The sequence below is a fragment of the Labrus bergylta genome, chromosome 12 (assembly GCF_963930695.1).
Source record: "Labrus bergylta chromosome 12, fLabBer1.1, whole genome shotgun sequence".
In the NCBI taxonomy this organism is placed as follows: Eukaryota; Metazoa; Chordata; class Actinopteri; order Labriformes; family Labridae; genus Labrus; species Labrus bergylta.
This window is the reverse complement of record NC_089206.1, coordinates 7192090-7218772: the sequence shown is the minus strand read 5'-3', so window position 1 is coordinate 7218772 and position 26683 is coordinate 7192090. Positions and strand designations below refer to the sequence as shown.

General features: G+C 40.4%; 2 protein-coding genes and 1 long non-coding RNA gene across 4 annotated transcripts; 1 reads left to right on the top strand and 2 right to left on the bottom strand.

Moving 5' to 3' along the window:
- Window positions 1-705: 705 nt before the first annotated feature.
- xkr7a (XK related 7a) lies at window positions 706-8000 on the bottom strand. 2 transcript variants are annotated; one of them, XM_020635688.3, is made up of 3 exons: window positions 7465-8000; window positions 4030-4229; window positions 706-3826 (listed from the first exon to the last, which is right to left on the bottom strand). In XM_020635688.3, exons 1-3 carry the CDS (start codon window positions 7998-8000, stop codon window positions 2877-2879), a joined length of 1686 nt encoding a protein of 561 aa, XP_020491344.2. In that variant the 3' UTR covers window positions 706-2876. The 2 variants fall into 2 exon arrangements, with proteins under 2 accessions (XP_020491344.2, XP_065817141.1); XM_065961069.1 differs by lacking the exon at window positions 7465-8000 and adding an exon at window positions 6455-7074.
- LOC114920397 (uncharacterized) lies at window positions 7880-8823 on the top strand. Its single transcript, XR_003808723.2, has 2 exons — window positions 7880-8019; window positions 8301-8823. It is a non-coding gene; the product is annotated as an uncharacterized lncRNA (long non-coding RNA).
- Window positions 8824-9533: 710 nt separating this feature from the next.
- On the bottom strand, window positions 9534-21834 carry LOC109985667 (ras-related protein Rap-1A). Its single transcript, XM_020636058.3, has 9 exons — window positions 21793-21834; window positions 19360-19519; window positions 16639-16726; window positions 15265-15333; window positions 15067-15123; window positions 14828-14968; window positions 13932-14075; window positions 12379-12498; window positions 9534-10278 (listed from the first exon to the last, which is right to left on the bottom strand). Exons 3-8 carry the CDS (start codon window positions 16693-16695, stop codon window positions 12409-12411), a joined length of 558 nt encoding a protein of 185 aa, XP_020491714.1. The 5' UTR covers window positions 16696-16726; window positions 19360-19519; window positions 21793-21834; the 3' UTR covers window positions 9534-10278; window positions 12379-12408.
- Window positions 21835-26683: the final 4849 nt, after the last annotated feature.

Genomic DNA, 26683 nt, shown 5'->3' with positions numbered 1-26683 from the left:
TTCTCTGAGATGGAAGTGTGAAAGCTTTTCCATCTCCTGAGTGAAGTGAAAATAGAATGGGCTAATGGAAATACTGAATCTTTAATCATTCCCTGTTTAGTAGAATTACAATGATAACAGCATGCCAAAGAGTGTGTACAGCTTATTGACCTCTATATGAATATACAGCACGTATAGTGGCAAATTCTGTGCTGCTAATCCATCTATCTATCTATCTATCTATCTATCTATCTATCTATCCATCTATCTATCTATCTATCGCAATTTAAGCTTGTTGGTATCTCAACAATAAGGAGAATATCAATTAACTTGTGTGCAGCGTTCATCATTCATGGATCCAAGATGATCAGTCAAGTGACTATATTATTCCTGCAATTCTTTCCTAAAGCGTCATAATGAGATTCACATTGACACTAATTAGGGAAATTGACAACTGTTGGATGGTTTTCTATGATGTTTAGCAGAGGCAAAATCCTTTCCCCCTGTAGATGAATAGTAACTAAAGACTATAAACACCTGAATAAAGATGGCATTCACATCAGCCGCAGTTTGTGTTCGGTGGAAATCAGCAACTATTAGCACATTAACATGCTAAACTAAGAGGTTAAAAAAACAATCCACCTGTTTAACATCAGCATGATAGTATTAGCACTGTGAGATAGCTACAGTAGCTTGCTATGTATAAAAAGGCACCAACAGCAAAGGTCAGGTAAACACATTGCTCTTTATTTTAGCAACAACAACTTAATGACATTTTCTTCACCTTCTTGTTAGTCCTTTTTTCTTCCTTGGAACAGCAACAGTCTGGTATGACCAGTTTAAGGCTTTTTGATTCTAGCTTTATGTTTGAGGTACAGCCTCGCCCATCTCCTGCCACAACAAGCCCATTTGATGGTACACTGTGTGGTTGTTACATGGTGGTTTTAAACAGTTAGCACCATAGCTGAAGCCGCTCTGGCTTTGTGTTGTAACAGTGCTATTTGGGCTCTTCATTTATTCCAGTGTCATCTGGGGAAAAAACAACAACAAGCAGACTGGACAGTGTTTATAACAAAACTGTCTCAGTGTCACAATTTCTAAATAACTTAAAAGCACATGGCAGGACTCCCCCCTCCTCTCCAACATACACCCAAACACATGCTAGTGTGTGAGCTCACACACACACACACACACACACACACACACACACACACACACACACACACACACACACACACACACACACACACACACACACACACACACACACACACACACACAGTTAAGAAATTTCCCTTTTGTGAGTTTTCTATAGAAAAGCAACCCTGACAGCAGAAAGAATGGTAACACTGAATTTTACTGGTCGTTTTATTCTACAAAATGTTCCTTCTTTGACACGAATAAACTTCAAATACAGACACTGCTCAATCAGTAGACCACCTAATAATCTATTTTAATTAATGCTCAGTTGTTGTAACCTTGTGCACACATTTGGAATGTGTCCACATGCATGTATGTAATTTACCTTTATGAAGTATAAAAATTGAAATAAAAAGTTTATAATGAATTAATTATTTCTTGGGTTTATATTAACAGATCTTTTTTAATCTAAAGAAACCAATGATTTATATAACTATTAAAACTAAATGGGGATTTTATCTGTTTCCTTCAATGCAGGATTTGAAATAATGATAAGAAAATAGCAGACCTGTAAAATAAAGTGTTACCTAATGAACCACATGCCTTCACCATCAATAATATCAAAGCTTTCTGTACAGACTGAAGTCTGGAGCTAATCTTTTTTTTTAAACATTTTTCATACAACATCGTATGGACACAGTACAATTACAGACGGTGCTGTCCTCAGTTAATCCCACTCAATTGTACAACTAAATTCACATGGAAATGCATGTCTGTCCTGTTTCTTTTCATGTGAAAAATGGGCGCGTTATGAAAATACAACTGTTGAGTCCTATCAGTAGAGATCATCCTGGAAATGCAAATCATAATGTAGCGGTTTTTCCATTACATACACATTCTGCAGAAGATGTACTTTATTTCAAATGTGATTGCATGTCCCAAATACAACAGGCTGCTTGTAAACACACACAAATCTCTTTTGTTTTGTTCTAGCTTACCTAAAAAAACAAATACCACAGGAATGTTGGAAATCCCACTAACAGGGTAAAAATGCTTGAAGCCTTGTCACAAGTAATCACATTTTTCAACTGTTTTTACATTCAACTCAAATGTTGCTTTTGAACCACCATTTAGACCTGAAGCAGCATTCTCAGAGACTTCTTCAACATGAGTGAATAGATATGGAAAATTATGATCGTGATCCTCAGTACCTGTACTGTATTTATTGTAGACGTGTTAAAATGACACTGTGACTCTTTAAATATTAACCATGATGTGTTGGCTCTAGCTGCCATAAGTAATCATGCATGTTGAAGGCTTGTCTCTGTTGTCCACCCCCTTAAGAGGATGTGCTGAAGCACCGTCACTGAGGAGGACTTTGTGCCTCTGATTGAAAATTGTGCAGCTCAACTTGTCTGCCTTTCTGTGCTTCTCTCTAAATTCACTCAACAGCGAGCAATGCAGCTAACACCAACCTCCTCCTGTACCACAACCTGACCTGAGAAATGATACAGAAACTGAAATATGCACCATCATTAGACAACATCCCAGCACTTTGCCTTGTGTGAAAAACAAAGACACCACACCTCCATTTTTTCTTTGCCTGTTTGTCCCCACCGCCTCAGAGTACAGAGCGCAATCAAGTGGGCGTGGAACTGAAACAGGCTGCTTGGTGGGAGTCACCCACCTGCCTTTTTTTTTTATTTTAGGCAAGGTGTCAACATGGCAGCGAGCCGAGTCAAAGCACTGTCAGCACATCACACGGTGGTCTCGTACTCCATCACTTCTTTGGGTGTGCTCAGACAGCGGTACTGAATCCTTGGCGTGACCGGGGCGGCGCTTTCCAGCACGAGGATGGTTTTGCGCAGCCGGCGGTCGATGAAGTGAGCGTCCCAGGCGGGGTACTTCTTCCTTGGCAGGTCTATCCGAATGACAGGCCCCTCAGTCCTGGGTGTGAGGTTGGTCACTGGGGCCTGAGCTCCCCGAGAGGGTCGTACCTGAAACACATCTCCATCCACCCCTGGCCCCTGCTCAGACCCTTTAGTTCTCTGAAGGGTCCTGGGGGGGCTGCTCACTACATCAGGTGGGAGGCTGGAAGCTGGGGACACTAAAGCCTCCAAAGGCACCTCCTTCTCCACAATGGAACTCCACCCTGAGACTGGGCCATCAGGGTGCAGCAGACAGTAATAAACAAACATGAAGAAGGTGCCCAGAGCGTAGCTGCTGGCCACCACACACACCATGGTGACAGCGTAGAAGTCTGAGGTAAGAGGGCCGCGGTACAGGTACCAGGCTGTGGTGAGCGCCACGTTCTCAACAAAAACAGTCAAAATGTAGATGAGCATCCTGCAGCGAGTGCGGCCCTCCTTCACACTGAACCAGCAGAACACATACACAATGCCCACCATCATGTTGTAGATGATCTCCTCCCATTTGGACATGCAGAAGTCTGTTTCGCCCTGAATGATCCAAAATGTCATGATGCACCAGTGAGATACGATGAAGATGCCAAAGTAAAGCTGGAACACTGAGGCGAACAGGGCGAAGGCCAGAGTGCGAGCCCCTATGGTGAAGAGGTGCCACAGAATCTGAACTATGACGGCCTTGTAGGTCATCGGTAGCTTATCGTCTCGGGAGTCCCTTAGGACTTTCTGATAGGAGGCGATCATCCAGGCGAGGGAGATCAGCGAGGCAGAAGCTGAAAGGCCTGCCGGACAGAGGGAAGGGGAGGAGAGGGAATATGCAAGAGAAGTTAGACAGGGTAGAAAAGGCTGTGGGGGAACTGTCTTCCCACTTACCACAGCAAAAGGACACACTTCCCTGTTCTGACAAGTGACTCAGAATAGCAGCATGGGCTACAGAAGTGTGACTGACAGATGTGGTGATGGGTCATTTTTTTTGGGCACTCACCCTGAAGGGGCAGCACCTCTTTGGCCTGGACCATGATGCTGAGCTGCAGCACCAACTGAGGGGCGCTCTTCAGGAAGGACTCCAGCAGACGCAGCATGCTGATATCAGCGCTCTCGAACATCATGCGCCAGTAGTAGTGACGGCGCTCGGCATCTCTGTGCCAGCGGCTCTGCACGCCCAGGTAGAGGGCGTGGACATACCTGTAGGTGAGAAATCAAGTAGTTTATTGTCAAATGCACATCGGTTACAACCAGCAGCTGTGTGATGAAATCTTCAGGACTTGGGCTCCTCATCACAATGCATGTGCAAATATATTGGAGGTTCAAATCCTACAGTTGTTACTTTTACAATGAGGAAATGATTCAAAACAAGTGGGGATAAACGTTTTGCATCACAGCTTTAATTTCTTCTGAACAAACTCAAATCACGATGATGTGACATCCCTTGTGATGTTTCCTTTTCTTACATAGGAGATCAGACTTTGTAGGCCAGAGAATCTGTGCAGTATGACGTTCTTATCATGCTGTTTGTCGCACACATAACCTTTGAATGAAAAGACTGAAGAGGAAAACAGGCTTTAACCTGATAAGTAAACAGGTGAAGCCTGCAATATATGAGGATATTACAGTTAAGTTGAGTGAGGCAGCAGTATTACCAGTGAGTATAAAGTGAATTAAATGGATCATGAGTGCAGTTGAAAAAGACTGAAATAAAAAGAGGCAGACAGGTTTATCATTGGCTTAAATTTTGCTTAAAAAGAAGAAGAGAGATTGGACAGATTTTACGTCTTAAGCTTCAAAAACTTTTGGACATCAAACACCAACTCTCAGAAGTCATAACTCATTATTCCAAACTCTGTGAGCTGTCAGTAGTTCCTGCCAAAGAGCTGGTTTCGTCTCCTCTAGGATTTAGATTAAACTGAAACTGAACTAAGCAGCTCTGTGGTTTTAATTTTAGCGCTGGCGTCGGAGGGGGGTGAATGTGGAGCTTGTCTTCAATCACTTTTCTCATAAAATCAGTGAGAAACAGGGATATATGAGCGGAGGCAGAAAGAAAAGAAATCCCAATAAAATCCTTCAATCCAGATTTCAGATTGTAGGTTACGGAGGGGGGGGGGGGGGGGGGGCGGGCGGCTGGGCTGGGCTGTAAATCCCTTCCTGAGCTTTGCTAACATCTAGTCCCACCCCTGTCCAAGCAGTGATAACATACATTGATTTTCTCAGCAAATTGTTTCTCAGAAGATTTTTCTTTTTATGATTAGTCCATTTGACTCATCAATAATGCTATTCTTCAGTTAAGCACTGAGCTGCATACTTTTAAAAAAATCCTCGTCTGGTTTAGCAGAGGTGAGTCAAACTGAGAGAAGATATGTTGAATGCAGCATTGTGTTTATTAAAGCAACCAACTTTTCTTTATTATATTGCTAACCTTACAGGTCTGCCATAGGAAATGTTTGTTTGTGACCCCTCGGTGCCTCACTTTAATAAGTAAAGCCGTTTCAAGAAAAAGTAATTGAAAAGGTCTGATATAAACCTTTACCTTCATCATTACACAACACCTAAGCTTTTGAAAAAGAGTGCCATGGAAGACTGAAGCTATAAATGTCTCAGTAATAGCCTCAGGGAGAAGGGTCGGAGGAGCCCTATGTCAACAAGCCCAGTGAACCATGAGGGAATTTGTGTAACCTTTTTTCTTGTTCTGGTTCCTGCTATACAAAGTGTGCCTTGGGATGTAACACAGTGAGAAAATAGAGCACGTATATACGAGCAGTAATGAGGGTCAAAGATACACACACACACCCGACACAAACACACACACACACACACACACACACACACACACACACACACACACACATGCAGAGTTTCATGGTGTGTCTGTATCTGTAACACAGCACCACCTCCCTTGTCCTGTGCTGATATTTAATTCTAGTAGCCGGCATGAATTGATCCCGGTTCAACCTGACTATCAGTGTATCAGTGACAGATCATTCCTGAGTTAACAGCTGAGGGTAAAACACACAGCAGTAATCCTCTTAATGTGCAGACACCCCTGGTCAGAGGGCAGCACCAACGACGAATGGAGCACATGCACACACACACACACACACAACAGCTTTAATGGCATTACCGGTAATTCTGTGCCGCCACAACATTTTAATGTGCTCCTGGACACACTCTCACACACACATACATACACGAAGAAGACTCCAGGAGGAAATAAGGGATCAATATATATTACCCATAGGGCCGTCTAAAGAGGCAGGAAGAGAGAGAGCGACCACAGAGAAAGACACAGAAGCCTACAGATAAATCAAACAATTGATTTGCATCCGATTTCATCATTACACATGATTCATCTTTCTGTAACATCCCAGTGTGTCTATAAAATGTCTTTTGAGTATTTTGTCTAACCCTCCTCCCACCTCAGTTCAGCTGGATGACTCGCCCTGACTGGCAGCAGTTCAACCCTGTCAAAACCCATCAGAGCACTGGAGGCTTGAGCACCACTGCCTCACCATCACTGAGTGAGCAGCTGACCCACAGACCTACTAGCATCCATGTGAGAGTAATGCCACAGAGTGTGCACTTTGCTTTGTTTTTCTCTCTCAGAGCACACGCTGGCTAATTAAACATGTTTGGGCTCAGCTGAGAGACACAGGCGTACAGTCTCAGGAGCTGCTGGGAGATTTGAGAATATGGATTTTTTTTTTTTTTTACGAACATGAAGAGAGGGAGCCCCAAGCCAAGCACTGAAAATACTCTACACAGCGATGGGGAGGTGGTGCACACACATCAGGAAGCAACTCTCATGACATTTGTTCATTTTCTCCCGTTGTCAGACTGCTTCTCGCCTAAAGCCCAACACACACACACACACACACACACACACACACACACACACACACACACACACACACACACACACACACACACACACACACACACACACACACACACACACACACACACACACACACACACACACACACACACACACACACACACACACACACACACACACACAGAGAGAGAGATTGGTGTTGATGATTTTTCCGGGGGATGATTGACCTAAAAGCGCGTCAGGGGGCTATAGTAAGGGGGGGGGGGGGGGGGGGGGGGATGGGTGGAGTCTACTTCTCCCGGTTTCCAGGCTGGGCAGAGATGTCAAACAATACAAAAAGACATTCTGACACTCTGGGCACAGCTTTGCCTTAAAGATTAGGTCTCACAATCGTTGAGCTACAGGAAGGGGCGTCGGGCTTTGGTTATGCATGTGCACAGATATATATACACACACACACACACACACACACACACACACACACACACACACACACACACACACACACACACACACACACACACAAAGGCAGAAGCATATTGTGTAGTTTCCCACTCCACAGTTATATCGCTATGGGTGTCCCAGACTTACCTCCAGACCTGTGCCAGCTGAAAAATGTGAATGATGGCCTGGAGGAGCCAGATGAATACCCTGCAGCAGCCCCGGGCTCCTCCCCCGGTGCCCGGCCCAGGCAGCACCCCGGCCGCGGCGTTGCGGCCAGCGCCCCGCTCGCCGCTGTCCTTGGTGCTGAAGTCGCTCTCCTCCGCTCCCGACGCGGCCACCACGGCCGCCGCAGCCGTGCCGCTCTCCACGGTCTGCGTGAAATCGTAAGCGAACCATCGGAAGCTCAACACCTGCACGACCAAAGACGGGACTATCACAAAGACCAGAGTCAGTGCAAAGTACCAGTAGTCCCTCCTAAGGTAGTAGTCCGCGGCCAGCCACAGGTCTGAGGCCCCGTCCGAGAAGAAAACCAAAAGGGCGCACAGCGTCCAGCAGCAGTCCGGGAGAGAGTAGCGCTGCTCGGGGTGATCGCGCAGCGGAGGCCGTGGGTCTGACCTGGGAGGACACTCGGGTGGGATTTCGTTTCGCAGGGAGACGGGAGCACCATCAGATTTCGCGGCCATGTTTGTTGTAGGGAAGAGAGTGAGTAAGAGATGGGAAAATGATGGAAGGGGGGGAGGGGGGTCGCGTAGCCTGTCGGTCTGTATGCATGCGTGCGGGAGAGAGGGAGGGGAAGGAGGCGGGGAGGAGGGCCGAGGTAGGTGGGAGAGATGGGAGTCACCGCCGCTAATCGATCAGCGGAGGGAGAAAAAAAGGATTTTAACAGCGATATAAAAGCGGCAGGTTTGAAGCTTCCTCCATCTTAAGGGGTGCTTCAGGTGTTTGGTTACAGCTGAGGTTAATATCGGTCATTTTCTGCACAGGTAGCACGAACGGCGAAGACACAGCAGGACCAGCTGAGACACCGTCCATTTGGTATTTCCAACCAGGAACCATCATGCTGTTGCCCGGCAATGAAAGTACACAGGATTTACTGAAGTAAAAGTACCAGAACTATAATTACTTTAAGAGAATTGTATCTAGTGGAGATGGAGCTGTTGTTTAATGATTTACAAAGTTAGTTGGATCACAAGGCACGTAAGGTCTGGTCAGTGGTCACATATCTGTATTGGAGTACAATCTTTTCAACAACTGGTTGTACTGCTGTAGCCCCATAAACATCTGAAATGTGACAACACCAACACACCAACTGTGCTTGGCTTCTTTTAAATCTCTTCTTCAAATCTTTTTGTGTGAAAGCTCCTGGAAATGTTTGACTTCTTTAAAAATCTTATCCAATTCACATTCTTCACTTCCTCTGTTCCTAGATGTGTCCCATGTCTGGTTTTATTTTATACAAGACTTTGAAACATTGTAGTGCAAAATAAATAATTATTTTTTACTGTGGTTTGAATCTTGAGCATATACTTTCCATATTTCAATGCTCTTTTGATATATTCTTTTAAAAATAGTAAGTGGTCAATAAAAATGATCAAGACTCAGTATAAAACAAACTGAGTATAACTGGATACCTAATAATTGTCCTTCAGTTCAGTAATGGAGTAAACTTTAGTTACAGGCTGCTTTGGCAAATTAGTTATTTTTCAAGTCAAGTGTTGGGATACCTTAAAGAGGCAGTCGTGTCTCCCCATCTTACTCAAGTGGAGCAGCTGAGTCTCTTCTGCCTCCATCATGTGATCACAGTTTCTATTCTGCCCTCAGTTTCTATTCTGCCCTCAGTTTCCTCTTTCTCTTTGCTCCTTCCTGTCTCGACTCAAACCTGCAAAACTCCCCCTCTTAAGCTCTGGTGACTCCAGCCACGGCTTTTCATTTCTGCCGACAGGAAACACTACAGTTACACTTAAAGCCTGTCGATGCTCTCCTGGAGGTATTGATCCTCAGACTGCTGAGAGTCCGGAGCAATACATTACCAAGTTAAGCCCCTGCCTGCTGTGGAGCAAAACATGAATGACAGTGAGAGCGGATCTGTGATTAAACTTTGATTAAAAAGAAACTGCAAATATCTAGAAAATCATATCAAAATCTTTAAATTCATTCATAAAAACCCCCAATATGAAACGTATAAAAATGTGCAATAAAGGGAAACAAGACAAAAATAATGAAAATGTACTAAAATTTAATCATTCATAAAAGCTGGAAAATCATCTGTGACAGCAATATTAGAGTTGGTTTAGTACAATATATTTCAGCCTCAAGACAAATCAGAACCATTTCCCCCATCAGTCTATAAAATACTAATTTTCTTAGCTTTATTATGCAAAAATGGAAGTAGAATATATTATGGGAAATATGGAAGGCTTGCAGCTTTCAATAAAAAACAAAGTCACTTAGGAAAGATGTTATCTCATCAATACACATCCTGGTAAGTAGGAGCGAGTAACTTATGGACAATGACGCATCTTTGTTGACACGGTTAGTGCAGAAATGTACGAGAAGGCCAACATTTCACATGGTTTCTTTTGCAAAACGTATCGTCACAAATATGCCAAAGATCGATGTTACTTTGAATAAAACATTTTAGTTCCCATATATGGATTTAATAAACCCATGGTCTCTTCTTTCACACTGATATTCCCAAAAGAAAGACACCACGGAGAAGAGAAAAAAAAAAGAAGAAACCAAACAAAAACAGAATTGTCACCAGGCTGACAGTAAAACAACAAAAAAAAAAAGGTTTGATTTCTTTGCCGTTAAAAAGAAGAGTCGAGTATCTTGAGTATGTGCCGTCTCCTGCTGTTTTGCGAGTGGTACAGTATCTCTGTCAGCCTTTTTCAAAACGCTCTGGAGAGGACTTGGAATGCTGGCACGATCCACTGGGAAACTGTTAATCATTACACGTTTCTGCAAGCAGGACAAAAACAATGTCAGTACATATCAAACTAGATTTACTGCCTTGTGGTCGTTTGTTTCTGCCGACCAGTCAAGTTGGATTTTGCATCTATGAGTATTTCCCACAGACTGACGCTGGATACGGGATACATTTGGATGTATGTATAAGAAAGTACCCTAACATAAAATTAACAAGATTTAGTAGTGACCTAAATTAAATGGAGGTAGCACCCACTTCTTAAATGAAGGACATACAGCTAGATAAAATCTCCCTTTATCTGTCTCTCTGCAAAGCATGTGTTTATCAGTAGACCCTTCTGGCAACAGCAAAAATATATATATACATGAAAAGATAAAGAAGGGGGATAGCTCAGGGACATTAATTGATTCCTGATCTTGACCTTCTCTTACATAGATAAAATACAAATAAACCAGATGGAATAAATATCCACTCAAGGCGTTGCTGAATCATCACCTTCACAGAAATGGAACAGACTTCAGTTCACAGTGACCACATAAATCGAATCAGTCTATCTCTGAGTCCAAGTGGACTAAAGATATTCCCTCTAAGGGTTCCTGAGATATCACATCAAGCAGCATAAGAGAGATGTACGTACAGAAAGAAGGAAATAAATGCCTTCTGCTACAGTATCAGAGAGGCATAAAAATGTGTTGAACACGAGCTGTTTGAGTAACAGGAGCCTCATATTAGAGCAGAGGTTTTGAGTGACATGACAGCCACTGGTCAGGTTGGTCTCGAGTAAGGGTACCACTTATAACTTGTTATAGCATGTTAGTAGCTACTGTTTTTTTCCCCACACATGACAGCTGTAGCTCTGGCAACTATCATCTTCAAAAACCAAAGTAAACGCAAGTACATAAGCCTTAAAAGATGGACCAAAGGAGTGCCGGTTTTGCATAGCAGTTAGAGTGTGTGCTGCATTTACAGAGGCTACAGTCAGCCTGTGCTCCAGTCCGACCCTTGACATTTGCTGCATGTCATCCCCTACTCTCTTCTCCCAACAATTCATATCTGTCTTCTCCATCCCATCCAAATTAAGACAAAAATGCCCCAAAACATATCTTTAAAAAAAAAAGGACGTAAGTGCAGAGAATAGACAGACAGTGAAGTCTTAATTCAAACATCTCTTCTCCAGTTCTTGTCTTGAGATTAAAGCAACATGCAAGAAACTGGAGCAATTTCTGGTGCCAGGTTAATGGGCGCAGTTGGAACGAGTTTAAGTGCTTTTATTGCAGCTTGCTTCTTAATGAATACTGTATTAGTCGGATATAAAAGGCCGTTTTATAAGAAGCCTTGCTAGACTAGTCTAAAATAAGTGCAAAGAAGAAAAGAGTTGTGTGCCAGTTATAACAATTATACTCAATGTTTGAGGGGATAAATACATTCTTAAAGAAACTCTCCCCTCCGGTAGTTACATGCCAGTAGAAAAACACTATGACATATTATATACTCGTCCTGTTTCTTTATATAGTTTGTTAGTTATTGGATTGTTGTGAATATATGTTTCTTTACATTTCTTATATCGTACATGCGCTGACATACTTGTCATCTAAAATGGGAGAAACTGTGGTGTGAGCCAATTTCCCCCCTCAGGGATCAATGAAGCATTTTTAATTCTTCCATTTACACTTACAAAGCTCAAACAGCAGGTGGAGCCACAACGTGCATGAAAAGCTTATATTAAACTATTATATTAAAGATGCGTCACTTGAAAAGGTGAAGGTCTACATTTTATCAGCTTGCTTTCTATAATGTCTTCCTTTAATTTCCTAGAAGGTGGGAGAAATATTGCTTGTATAAAGGGATGGCAGCACAAAGCAGAAAGAAACTAATTCAATTTCCTTCCCTAAAGGTTTACTTATAAACCTGCTGACGTGCTTTAATGAGTCATCATGCTTCAAGGATATCAGTGAGGCTTTCTACATCCATTTGCTGAGATCATCTTTGGAGTGCGACACAAAAACATGCTTGTGTGTTACTTGAATAATTGCTGCAATCAAGCTCTAAACCTTCAGTGACAATCCAGAGCTCAGTAAGCAGCAGGAGCCCTTCACATGTCTGGAATAAATTTGGTTTCAGCACCCACTCACCTGGCCCGGAGCTACTGTGGGAGGGCGTTTTTAGAGCAGTGTGCAACCCGACTTCTTTTTTGTCTTCTTCTTTTCCATCGGCGTTTTCCTGTTGATCTGTCTCACCAGATCATAGAAAATCTACAACAGAGGAAGTTCAGACATGTCAACGCTTGGTTTGAGCAAAGAGTCGAGAAATAAAGTCTTGCAGTGAAAAGACCCAGGTGGTATATTTTTCCAGTGGAATTTATGTTAAATATGGCATGTTTTAATTTCAAACATGTTTTTAACCAAATCTCTCAGGACAGAGGATGTTTCCCATCAATCAAAGTATTTTATGTAGAAGTGCAGACATTTTAAATCAGAAACTGAATGAGATGATTCACTGATCAACACCGGATTTAACTGAAATCTTTAGTTTTGTTTATTTTCAGTCCGCAGTATAACAGAAACAACACGGGCCAGAGTACCTTGAAACCTGGTAGACAGATGAAGAATGGACCAAGAAAGTACCAACTTCATTTTTTATTGTTCAGACTTAAAAGTAAGTTTTTCCCATCACAGCTGTTTTGAACGTCACTTGTGTGTTTTCTGCTTTTCATAACTTTAGTTATTTGAAACATTTCCAACTTCAAATTAAATTATTATAAAGATTGCACCGCTGAAATGAAGACGCTTTAGTCGGGTACTTCCATATGTTGTTATTACTCATATCTTTATGAAAACATATCCCGACATATGAAACAAGGAAATCATTTCAAGTGAATGGACTCTCCCCAATCTACTGCCCGGATGTGAATCTGTGCAGTGGACGTACGGCATCTTGAAGGAGCGGCCCAGGTAAACTAGCGTATAACCACCCGACTCTGGTCTTAATCTAAACCTGTGTTTGAAGCTCCTGGGAGGAATTCTAGTTTTGTGTCTATCTTAGCGACCCCTGTGAACAAACCAGTGCATCTTATATCTTTACTGATGCACTAGTTTTGTTTCTTTAACAAATCACACCACACTTCATTTTAACAGTCAAATGTAGGGGTGTTGAAATCAAGAGTTCTAGGATACCCTAACCCTATCACGATGCGGACAATTCTGGACCAAATAAGTTATTTATTTTGGTTAAAAATGTAGACATTTTTGTTGATTTCTAAATAATACTTATATTATACTAATATTTATCTGACCACTCATCTTCATTGATGATAAAAAGTAGCCATGTGCAGTAACATAGGAAATTGAGGATGCAACCCGTGGTGATGCATTGTGATATTGAATTGAATCATTGAGAGGATAAGCTAATCGAATCGTGACACCAGTGAAGATGCACAGCCCTAGTCAAATGGATCACATCGAGAATCTTTGCGGTGAAAATTTTAAAAATAAAAAGGCTGTTTCTGCAGCACAGTGTGACACCAACCCAACAGCAGCAGAAGAAGTATTACCAATTTAGAAAGAATGAATATTTATGCTGTGGTGTGGTTTCATCAGTATTAGTTTCATAACCAGCCATAAACTCCTCATAGGAGCTTTAACCAACCAGGGACATCAGTCGCCGTAGGAACATCCCCAGTTCTTACCTCATTAACATTGATCTTTGATTTAGCTGAAGTCTCTAAAAAGGCACAGTTGTTCCACTGACGAGCCAGGTTCTGACCCTGCTCCTTGCCAACCACACGCTCATCCTCCAGGTCACATTTGTTTCCCACCAGGATCATGGGAACCTGATCGATTAACACAAAGGTCACGGATTAGAGTCTGAAAATAACATCTTGCATTGAACAGCATTCATTCATTCATTCTCACACGGGCTATTATATAAAGAAATCCCTCGTGGCTTTATCACATGGTTCTGTTCTTATATATTTATCAGCAGAATATTTTCACAGAGAGAGACCTTAAAGAAGAGCAGCGCAACAAAGACACGCACTGTGAATAAATAAAGCGCACACTCAGCATGCTGTACATCCTCCCTCTAAATTAAGAGATGAAGAAACCAAGACTGATAGTGGCAGATAGCGTCTAACTGGTGCTCTGACATTTCCACCCTGTCACAAAGTTCCTGCCCCCCTCCCTCACTCTGTCCTCTCTCCCACAGAGCAGACTCTAATGAGGAAGTGATGAGCCTGAGAAGAGACACCGAAAGATTATAAAAGACACACCAAAAGGTTATCACAGGAGAGACAAACTCCCCAAGCTGACGAGGTGCCTCATGCTACAGAGGCAGTAGTAACACAGTGCACCATATTTCTTATTAGTGCAACAGTTTAAGTCACTATGTATTCATGTCTCATTGAATCTTTAACATGTATGCATGTTGAAGACCTAGGTGTTCTTGATGTATCCTTCAGATTCACCTCAAGTAGGCTCACTTTGATAACAAAACAGGTCTGAAATATTCACAGATCTTTGATGCTCTTCATTAAATGCCCTGCTCTAAACTTTCTGTTGAAGATCATAGATTGATAACACTCACGTCCTCGGTGTCCTTTACTCGCAGGATCTGTTCCCGGAGGTCCTGTAAGTCGTTAAATGTCGACTGCGCTGTAATGGAGTACACCAAAGCAAAGCCTTGGCCGTTCTTCATGTACAGGTCCCTCATCGCTGTGAACTGTTCCTACAGGAGCAAGAACAGAGGAGGGGAAACATCAGCAGCCTGTTTGAATTTATCTTATGAGACCCCACCATCTGAAAACCCTCTGAGACTGGACTTACTGTTCCAGCTGTGTCCAGGATTTCAAGCATACACTGCTGCCCGTCCACCTCCACTTGCTGTTGGACAAAAGAAACCATAATTATTTTTTATTTTTTTAAATGATGCAAGTTAATGCATATTAACAGATAACCATTATGGGTTGTTTGACAAATTTTGAGGAGTGGAGCGAGGTGTGTGAAGTCTTTTTCTGAGCTCACCTTTCTGTAGGAGTCTTCTATTGTGGGGTCATACTTCTCCACAAAAATGCCTTGCACAAATTGGACTGTCTGAGGAGGACAAATGAGACAAAGGAAAAAACATTAAGACAGTGCATGATCACCAATTACTCATCCAAAATCTAGCTCTCACAACAGAACACACACTTCAAATACTCATCTTCCTTTATATTCGACTAGAAACCCCTTTAATCTTTTAACAAGGATCATCCATATTCTTCAAGCTGGACATCACATGACTCAGGCTTCTTAAGTCCTCCCACTCTCTTTTATCCTTTGTTGTCTTTAAGAACATCACACCCACCAATATTTAGCCCACAGGATGAAAGCTCTGCAACATAATGTGTATTTTGCAGCGCTAAGACTCAATCTGAACCCTCACAGAATACATGTACGTTTTCAGGGTTCTTGCAGCTTTTTAAAAGAACAATCACTTATAGGGTAACTAAAACAAAACAAAAAGCTTCATAGTCTGCCTGCACAATATGATAAAAATATGTGATGTGCGTTAACATGGTTCAATATGAAGAGTTATTAAGTTGCTATGTCAATCTGTAGTAAACTATAACACAATCCATCTGGTCTCTGACATCTACTTCATATAATTGAAATGAATTCTTCTATGCAACATAAACATCTAATTATCTCCTTGTTGTGGTGAAATCTCATGTGTGTTGGGTTTGGCTGTTGGAGTGTTAAAACAGGAATCAGAATTCTCTCATGAGTTTTTTGATTTATAATAAACTAATCAGTTTTAAAAGGAACATATAACTAACGATTAAAATCATGCAACAACATGAGCTTCATGCGTGAAGTAGATTATTTTCTTTTTTGGTTAATCATTATTTAATACTTCAGCGTTTTCATCTTACATGTTTGAATTTTCATCACAACATGTTGCATAAATATTCACCAGAATGCAGGGATTACATGTTAGTTGCTCAAAATTTCCTGGGGGAGGAGCCCCAGACCCCCGTGTGCGTCACAGTTAATACGTTTATTTAAATAAACCCTGCATGGTGTGGACCTGCTGGGCTACCTACAGCTCACCTAAAATGTTTTACCAGCCCACCCTTACTTGAGAAAGAGCTTAATTCTCCTTTGCAATAATTCCTTAACTGATAAGAATTGGGTAAGTGAACAAACTTAATAAATACAATATATTATAAAGAAACAGAGTATAAAAGATGCTTTAAAATGTGCATGCTTCCAGACCACCCTAGCTGGCTCCTTTTACCCCACTGGCTGATTACTCCATATGTCCCTGGAAATCCCTGATTTGTTGTTAATTCTATGATAACTATACACAATTATTGACCCCGCTCAGTCCCAGCCATGGCAGCAGCCGTCACTCACCAGTGCAGATTTTCCCACGCCTCCCGATCCCAGCACCACTAGCTTGTACTCACGCATGGTGGGCAACTTCACTGGACAGCACAAAGGTCTGTGGAAGGACAGAGGACGTGAGACAGAGGATCTTTGTCTCTTTTTCAGCATACAGAACAAAAAAAACCTACAGCTCGAGCTTAGTCTAAAGAAGCTTTAAGTTCTTAAAACTTTCCTTTTTCTAAGACGAATCTCTCAGTTTACCGAAATCAAAAAAATAATCATAAATAATAATCACTGAAAAACTTCTATATCCTTTCCATTTACAAATAAAGACTTAGACACTAAATCAACAGCGACAAAAGTAGTGAGGCTAAGTCAACTAAGCTGATGTAAGTGTGAACACCCTGTCAGTACAGTAAAAAAAAATGACTGGTGACATCACAAGATTAAAACGCTGTTCCTCTGCCAAAATAATGAGCTCCCTTTCCCACCCACCACCAAGGGATTTCAGCTGTCATGACAATAGGGGCGTCGCCTTTAAAAAATACTTAAACAAAAAGAAAAGAGAAGAGCAGGGAGAAACCAAAGACCAGCTCCTTCAGTCCAGAAATGTAAGACCAGTGTTTCACCCGATAGTAAAACTCGGATCACAGAATAATTAAGCGATCTCATTGTAACATTAATTAGCATAATTAGACTAGTGTGATGTAACGGGGAGCCGTGGACTCACAATAGATCCTGAAAATGAAAGAACAGTCAGAAGGTAATAGCTGCAGTGCCCTAAATAACTTCATCTCATTATGATTCAGAGGAGAAAGGCCACAGAGAATGACCTATCATCAGCTCCATCAGCCTGACACAGATTAAACAGAGTAGATGGCCTAGAAAATGACGGCAGCCGAGGGAAGTTTCACAGACTTGAAAATGTTTCACATCATAGGAAACTATTGTTACCAAAAAAAAAATCTATTATCAGTCATAGATTATCCAGTAAATAAAATAGGACTAACTTGTTGACACTTTTTCCTCTGTTATTTTTTTTTAAATGAAGCATCAAGCCATTAACCGACAGAGAAGCCTGCTCATTTATTTAGATTATTTTTTAGCATTTATTTGAGAGACAGGACAGTGGACAGAGTCAGAAATCACAGAGAGAGTGTGGGGAATGAAATGTAGGAAGAGGAGCTACAGACCGGGTTTTAACCTGGGATGCCCGCTTCCAGGACATCAGCCTCTGTACTTGTGGCACGCAAACTAACCACTAGGCCACCGGCGCCCCAGCCTGCTGTTTAATGGTGTCATCTTCCACCTCAGCTTAACGTCATTTTCATGTCTTGATTCCTTTCTGCAGATTTTGTGTAACACTTTGGATTACTTGTGAAAATAATGTCAGCCTATCTGCCTCATTTGCTTAATACTTTAAGAGTAGGACGGAGTGGGTATGTAGAATTGGAAGATGTTAAACTGGAGTAGCACTCTCAATGAGGGGTTAAAAATGTCAATACAGCATTGTGATTCTATGTTGTGATAATTTTAAAGATTCTCAGAAATAAAAAACTTTGAATAGTTCCTCGGTCAAGAAAATGTCTTCACTGATAAGCAGATGCAAATGTCCTCGCTCAGAGAGAACAAGTCGTGCTTTCATGTCAGATGTTACAGACTGTGGTCAATGGAAATCTAGATGCCACTGTTCTGATTTAATGAAGTGCACTTTTTAGTTCAGATATTGAGTATATGATGCACTTTATGCCTCCAGTTTGTCCTGAAACTGGATTTTTTTTTTAAATCCCAATATATCAGTATGAACACTGTACATCCCATAAAGCCTGTAACATCAGGAGTAGTTTTGTATTGCCTTATTCTTGCCAATAATACACAGCACTTTTTACTTAATTTATTTAGAATTGAATCAATCTGTAGCTGATAATCACATATCAAAAACATTAACCAGCATGTAGAGAGACACACGTGGTGAAGAGCGCTTTCAAAGTGCTGTGTTTTTTTATACTATTCTGAAATGCAAATGTGGTCTCATTTGATGTTCAAATGTCAAAGAGGGGGTGATGCTCAGTAAAATCTCATTTAAGAACCTCTTTGAATCTAGTGATCATACTGTGGGACATTTGTCGAATGTTGCAACAAACAATACAAAAACCACTCTGTCACACTCGGCTGGCATTTGCAATTCTAACTACAACGTATGAAGCACCAACAGAAACCCACAGTGTGAGAAAGGCACACGAGGCTCTCCACAAAGAGCCATTGTGATGACCCTCGTCTACTCAAGCACACCATACAAACAGAAAATGGAGATCAGAGGATGCATACATGACCACAACACTGAAATAATTACCGAGGCGAGGGAGTGCACCCAAGGGTGAGGCCAACATGTGCCTGACGCATTAAATATCTTGCATGAAGGCAAACCGCTTTGTGTCTGAGATGTAAGTTCATGTGGGTGTCGCAAAACTTACTCCAACGCGGGGCCATCAGATAAGAAATCGGTTCTTTCCCTTGATTAGATATGAGCTCGAGCTTTTCAAGTATCAAGCATCTGCCGACATCGTTCTCATGAATGTTGTTTGTGAAATCTCCCCTTGTTCAGAGTCCATTATGCTAACAGGTAATAAACACCTAAAAGTATATGACTGTAAAATGTCAACAGCTACTTCATTTTAGAAACTGACAAAGCCTTGCAAAAAAAGTATGGGGGAAAAAAATTGATGTTGTGAAAGCAGATTAACCTACTGTGTACACGGCTGCTGCAGATAACTTCCTCTACATCTGGGGAGGGTGAAGGGGGGGCCGGCAGATCCACAGGTACTCCGATGTCAGCGGGCGAGTGCTGAGAGTCTGCAGGGAGCCACAAAGCTAGGGTTCACCAAAATGTTCACACACGAAGCTTGTCCTGAATCAAACCAAACAATGAAATTATTATACTAACATTATCCTACATTAATGGTCAAGATAATACTGGATTCATTAAACCAGAAAACTCAATGTTATGCTTGTAAATGATAAAAAAAAAAAACAAGGCTTTTTTGAGAGGCAAATTTTACACAACAAACACGTGGAAAAACAGGAGAGAACTAATAAGCTGTCACACATCATGTTGAGGATTCTTTTCAAGCTCTGTGTGGGTTTACTTTATGGAGTGAGGAGATGAGTTGTAACATGTTACATAACAAACTAGATCAGGGATGGGCAACTTTGATCACAGCAAGGAGCCAAATTCATTTAATTCTCACTGCCAGAGGGCCAAATTGTAGAATACAAAAACAATTACAGTCAATTACATCTCAAATTTAACTCAACATATACCAGTGATCAAATATTATTATGGACATATTTCTGGTTTTCATGATGAAGCAAAGTCTATCTTGTCCAGCTCTGACCATCCTCTCTTAAGAGGAATTTGTTCTTCTCCACTCAGGTCGGAGGTAAAGGCTGCCCAGGGCTAAGGCAAACAGATTCAAATTTTCACATGTTCCTCGTGAAATTAACACTCTGAATCTTCTTTAAATCCTTGACTGCACTTTCAAGCAGAGCTATTGCACTTTATATTTATTTATACCATTTGAGTGAAACTTCTTAACGAACATGGAGTTTTTATATTTTATATTTCTTGGTTGTATTTCATCAGGTTGTGCTGCACTGTCCTTTGTCTGTTTATCTGTTGTGTTTTTGTGTCCAGGGACAATAAAGATCTGAACTTCATGGCAGATTTTGTCACGTTTTCTTCACGTTTCCAATTAATCGATGTGTTAAAATTGACCCGAGGGCCACTTCAAGGGGCCCGCATGTGACCCCTGAGCCGCCAGTTGCCCACCCCCTGAACTAAACTGTCAACTTACTTCTTCAAACACCTGTTGCTGATAGGACAGAAAATAAAACAAAACAAGAAGTATGCAACAACATGAGCTTCATGCGTGAAGTAGATTATTTCCTTTTTTTGGATAATCATTATTTAATACTTCAGCGTTTTCCTCTTTACATGTTTGAATTTCCATCACAACATGTTGCATAAATATTCACCAGAATGCAGGGATTACATGTTAGTTGCTCAAAATTGCCCCCCTCTAAAGTATGACAAAGCTAGAAGATCTGTAAGTTAAGATGCAGAAATTAAAACCTCAGTCAGAAGTTAATAAAATAATCAGAAAGTGTGTCAGAGCCAGAACAACACAAACATGACCTCCTTTCAACAAAACCTATTAAAAAGTCCCTCTTAGTCGGTTGCAACGTCACAAGATGAACGAATACCCCGATGTCGTCGTTTAATAATTAAAAAACGAAACTAACTTCTTCTTCTTCTTCTTCTGGTCTTTAACGTGAGTCGGTTTCGACATGAAGGGTGTGGCTTTAGTTTCCCAACACACCGTTTAAACCAACCAGTCAAAAGCTCGGTACAAGAAAACCAATCAACACAACTTTAAAAAAAAATGTTGAATTTAAACGTCAGAGTTTGAGTTATCGTAATCCGTGAGAGGTGGGGAAGAAAAAACACAAAAAAGTTGCTTAATTATCTTGTCAACAGACACGTTAGCATGAAGCTAGCAGCCACTCCGCAAGGATCCAGGCTCCGGGTGTTAGCATGCTACAGACACGACAACAAACATCACAGCTCGACACACAAGAGGGGAACAAAACATGTGTCACATTTTCTTTTCTTTTTTACCGTTAATTCTTTCCTATGAAACGTGAAAGAGCAGTCACGGGTAGTAGAAGTTTTGTTGACGCCGGGGATGAGAAGTTTAAAGTTAGCCCAGTTAGCATCGAGCTGAAGTCTACTCGGTTTGTGTTTTCTGTCGCTTCAGTTTGGAGACGGAAACGTTGATGAACTACTTCAAATGTATGTGAAAACGAAAAGAGACACACTCGGAGGATTAAAACCTGCCCTGTGTTTGCGTCGACAACCCTTTAATAAAGTCATTATCTGACTTTACGTTCACGCTGCTCTCCGTTAGCTTCTAAGCTAAGCTAGTTTTTCTGCTCACCATAATTATTTCGCTGCAGTGGAGCTAAAAGTCTTTTTTTTTTCAGTGTCTCACCGGAGACAACTGCCTGTTTTATGGACTTGTCGTTGAACTAATTAAGTCAAATGCTGGATAATTAGGTGTTTAATTGCTAATTTTACACAAGAAGGAGGGGGGGGGAAGAAAAGCTCCTGAAGACACTTACCGTGTTCCGCTATGTGTGCGCTAAATCACACTGGGTGAATGTACGGAAGGGGTCGGGACGGCGGCTCCTGATTGGACCAGGATCAGCCAATCACAGCGGTCCGGGTTAAGGGTACAATTTAAACCTGTTAAATTTAAACACATTTTAATTCTCTCTCTTTTTAATCGTATATTGACTGTACAGCGAATAAAGCTACATAATAATAATAATAATAATAAAGTTTATTTCTAAAGCACTTATCAAAAGCAACGTCACAAAGTGCTTTACAGAAAAAAGAAAAAATCCCAACAAATACACAACAATAAAATCATGAAAAATAAAACAACAGTGCAGCAATCATTCAGTTAACAGAGAGAAAGAGAAACAACCGAGACAAAGATTGGCTGAAGTTGACAGTAAAACAAATAAAACATCCTGGATGAAACAAGGATTATAAGAAGGCCTTACGATAAAAAAATTTGTTTTTAAAAGTGATTTAAAAGAAGATACTGATGCAGCTAGTCTGAGCTCCTCAGGCAGGATAGTTTATTGTACTGCCAACACGTCATAAAGACAATAACTTCTTCATTCAGCGCCTGTTGATAGCCTACTGATAAAATACCTGTGGAAAAAAGACCAATTTGCCAATTTTGTCACAGCTTGCCTGATTTATTGGATTTGATTTATGTATTATATAATTATCTCTCTCTCTCTCTCTCTATATATATATATATATATATATAAACACTTACACACCACAGATACTTACAATATATATGTACATATTTCTCACATAAATTCTCACTTAAAGGGGGCTTTATTTTAGTAATGACAGTGGGAATATTATTAATATTATTTATCCTATAGGGACAGTACAATCAACATTTCTGTAAATATGCCATTGTTAACCAAAAGGATAGTTTCCATCTGTAGCTCCTGGCCAGATTTAAGATCAACACAATAAAACAAGAAAGAGTCAGAAAAAAACACATAATTAGGGAGCAAGCAACATGTTGAGATGAAGCATTGCAAAAAAAACTGCAAATATAAATAAGATGACAGTATTGGAGTGATCAGGTAAGTAACCACAGCCATAAAATACACGAAGCATGCAGAACAAACATGGAGCAGCATTAGGCGAATCATTAAATTAAAAACAACTAGTCTTACGTTTTCTTGAAAATATAATTTAGGTGTGGATATTCCTGAAAAAAAAAACAACAATGTGTAATCCTACAACATATAATGTGTGTCAGGTACATTCTTCGATTTTCTCTTTCTTCTTCTCCATGTTCAAGAAGCTGAGGAAATCGTAATATCTCCAAAGTCTAAATCAGCCAAACGAAGAAAGTAACATTCACAGCAGCAGAGAGGAAGAGCCTGGATTCAGAAAGTAGCACAGCTGCACTGAGAGCTGATGTTTGGCAAGTGAATTTTTCAGGTGAAGTTTGAAGTTGGATCCAATAACAAGTGCTTTGAAGCCCCCCATGTGATTTAAACAGTTCCTGTGTTTGTAATTCTTTGGCATTTGGATTTGTATTGTGCTGGGATTTGTTTCTACATCTATAACATAACCCAAATACAAGATGGTTTGTCTGGCGTCTATACAGTCTTATCATACGTTTACTTTGGAAAGATGTTGTGAGTCTGTTTTTTGTTGTTGTAATTTTACATAGAATTTAAAAGATGAATGTAGCAACCTTTAGTTTCACGCACCTTCTTAGGCTGAAAATGGATATTCTGTTAATACAGTAAAATACAGATATAAGGCAGAATAAATCAAACATTCAGATCACCTTGTGCCTGTCAGTCGTCAGTGGACTCTGCGATGATGTCATCAGTTTTGCACATGTAAGCTGTGCTAACTTTGTGTTGAAGAGTCATTGGTTTGTCTGTTCTGGTTTCATTGTTTCTTTAATAAGCAACAAAGCGCAGCAGAGTTGAGCCATCTTCCATATTATTTCCAGTTTACTCACATGACAGTTTCATGTGTGCACAACACTTGACTCACTGAAGAACAACATATAACTCATTCATTTCAACACCCTGATGGGTGGAGAGATGAAGTAGAGTTCATGTGAGACTGAAGCAACCCAGAAATATGAGTCTTAATTTCCATAACGCCTATTAAAAACTTTAAACACTAAATTTGAACCAATGTGTCATCAACATTTTATGGGTTGTGTCTTTAACACGGTTTATGGATAATAATTTTCCTAGAAGATAAATCCTACTGATTTAATTCATCTTTTGACATTTGACCTTTTCTTTAGTGCCACCACCAGCAGATCGTTTGTTTGTTTTTTCGTTTATTATGATAACTCAACATATAAATAATTCATGAGCATAAAAATTGAGACTTAAATTTCATGGTAATAAAACATGGTCATAATTATAAAACACATTGTAACTTTAGTTTGAAGGATGCTAAATAATTATTAATTATTATTACATACTATTATTTTATTTATCTATGTTTTGTGACAGATTATGACCACAAGGTGATGGCCTGACTTTTCCCCGATAGCACCACCATGACATAGTTCCAGTTTTAGTGAAATGTACAGATATATGTTGGATGGATTGCCATGAAACTTCAGACTTCAGCTGGATGGAATTGTAATCACTTTGATTAAGCACCTCAATATATATATGTAAATAAAAAAATGTCACAAAACATAAATGTATGACCTTATATCTGCGAGGCTTATTCCCCTTCCAGCAGTGTCATGGTGGCAGCGTGTCTGTGCTCCCTATCTTAACATCCTTCCAGTATAAAACATTAAGGTTAATACTTAATACTTTAGTGTTTATTTTTCCACAGCAACAGATGTTGGGGGTATACTTTCCTGTGTCAATATGCTGAACAAACCCTCCTAAGTAACAGGTAGCATGAGTTACCATTCAAAAGCCCATACTTAAACTGCAAATATAATCCTCCTCCCAGTGTCTCATACTGCCAGTAAACAAGCGTCCTACCTATTAGCCACGTGAGTTATATTTGACATGTTCGTTTTATTGACCGAGATCTTGAAAAAGATGAACGTTACACATTCAAGCACATACTGTAAGCACATTAGCAGTTAATACAAAGCACCCGTGCACTGCTAACATGATTTAGACTCTCAGTTTGATCATATTTTAAATACACAGCACTGTTTTGCTTTCAGCTGTGGAGTTTGTCCTCGTCCTGCTTGAATAGCTAACTGAACTTTTGTTCCTGAGTTTCATGTAATCATAGGTGTGTCACATTATTGACAGTATCCAAATAGCTGCCTTCAGTTGATCATCCACTTTTATGTTGACATATTTCCTCTGTCATTGTTTTTTTGTGTGTGTGTGTGTGTGTGTGTGTGTGTGTGTGTGTGTGTAGGGCCTCTGTTGGCCACATGAAAGGCACCCAGCTGGTCACAGCACAATGACTGAATGGATTATATGAGTTACTCAACCTGCATTTCTTCCTCATTACGCCCGCTAAATATGGAGTTCATGACAGACCAAAGGCTGTCCACCATCAGATGACTTTATGACAGTAAATATCACTTAATGTCCTGCATACATGAGGACAATGTTGCTCGGGTTACTCCATAATATGTGCCGCCCTGTTTATCAAAACAAACTAATTAAATAGTTATTACCACAGCCGTAAATTTGATATGGAGGTAATAAATGACAGCCTTTAAATCATTGTTGTGTAAAGTAAACATAAATATATGCAGTATCCTTCTGGAGACTGATCCTTTGTACGCTGACCTCATCAAACAATCTTAAGAGTACCATAAAAGTACACAAACACATCCATGCATCATTGGCGACTTAGCCTAATGTAAAAGTTATTAAATACAAGAAGCACCACCATCAGTAGATCTAATATATAGTATATGATATGATGAGTATTCAGCAGTCTTTAGCTCTAAGAGGCAACAAATTACACAAATCAATTAAAGATTCAGACTCATTTCTAATTCTTTCTCTTTTTCTTTCAAACTTAAATTGTGGTTATGAAAAGAAATCCCCCTCTATAGTGTATTCTAAAAGTTAGCCCTTGAGCCTTTGAGATAGTTCTAAATGTACACTACGGGCTTTAAATAACCTGCAATATTATCATATCAAGCCTAGCAACAATCTCACATATAAAACGAGTTATATCCCACATAGTGTTTGGAGCTGTGTCACAGTAAAATACTTTTGCCTAATTTTATTTTCTTACCCATTCCCCTCCATTGTAGATCCTTAGTTCCCTTTCTTTTCTTTTTTTTTTTTTTTTTTTTTACGTCTTCCTTTTTTTAAATTTTTGTTCCAAAGTTTTTTCTTCCTCTGTGACCTCATCATGTTCTCTTTTGTATTTTGGACACATTAGAAATGTAATTCCTATCTTTGGAGAAGAGCAGGGGTTACATCATAAGCAATGAAATATATAATTACACATTCAGGTTGTACCAGTAAGTTATGACAGTGTTACAGTGAGTCAGCATGCAAAACACCAGGGCCAGTATTCACAAATATTCTGACAGTCCTCTCAGAGACATACTTACTCAGAGCAACTGAGCGAGGAAGGGATTGAAACTTTTATCTTAATGAGGAGGTGTGTTCGACACCATTGGTACATTTTTCAGAAGCTGTGATTGGTTAATCCCAAAAAATAGAGAAAATAAAATGCTCTCTTAGTGATAATAGACCATAGTATCTAGTCAGATGTATTTATGAGCACTATGACATTAACATCTATGCTGAATAAATTGTAAGCTGTACTTGCCCAGTGACATAGTTACATCAGCATGTAAAGAGCCCTTAACCTGAGGTCAGAAACACCTGTGGAGTAAACCACATTTACTCTGCATGTCTCACTTTGCACTGACAACAGTCTGAGATGGACTGAATCATTTGCAGAAATATGTTGTGTCTGTTTAGC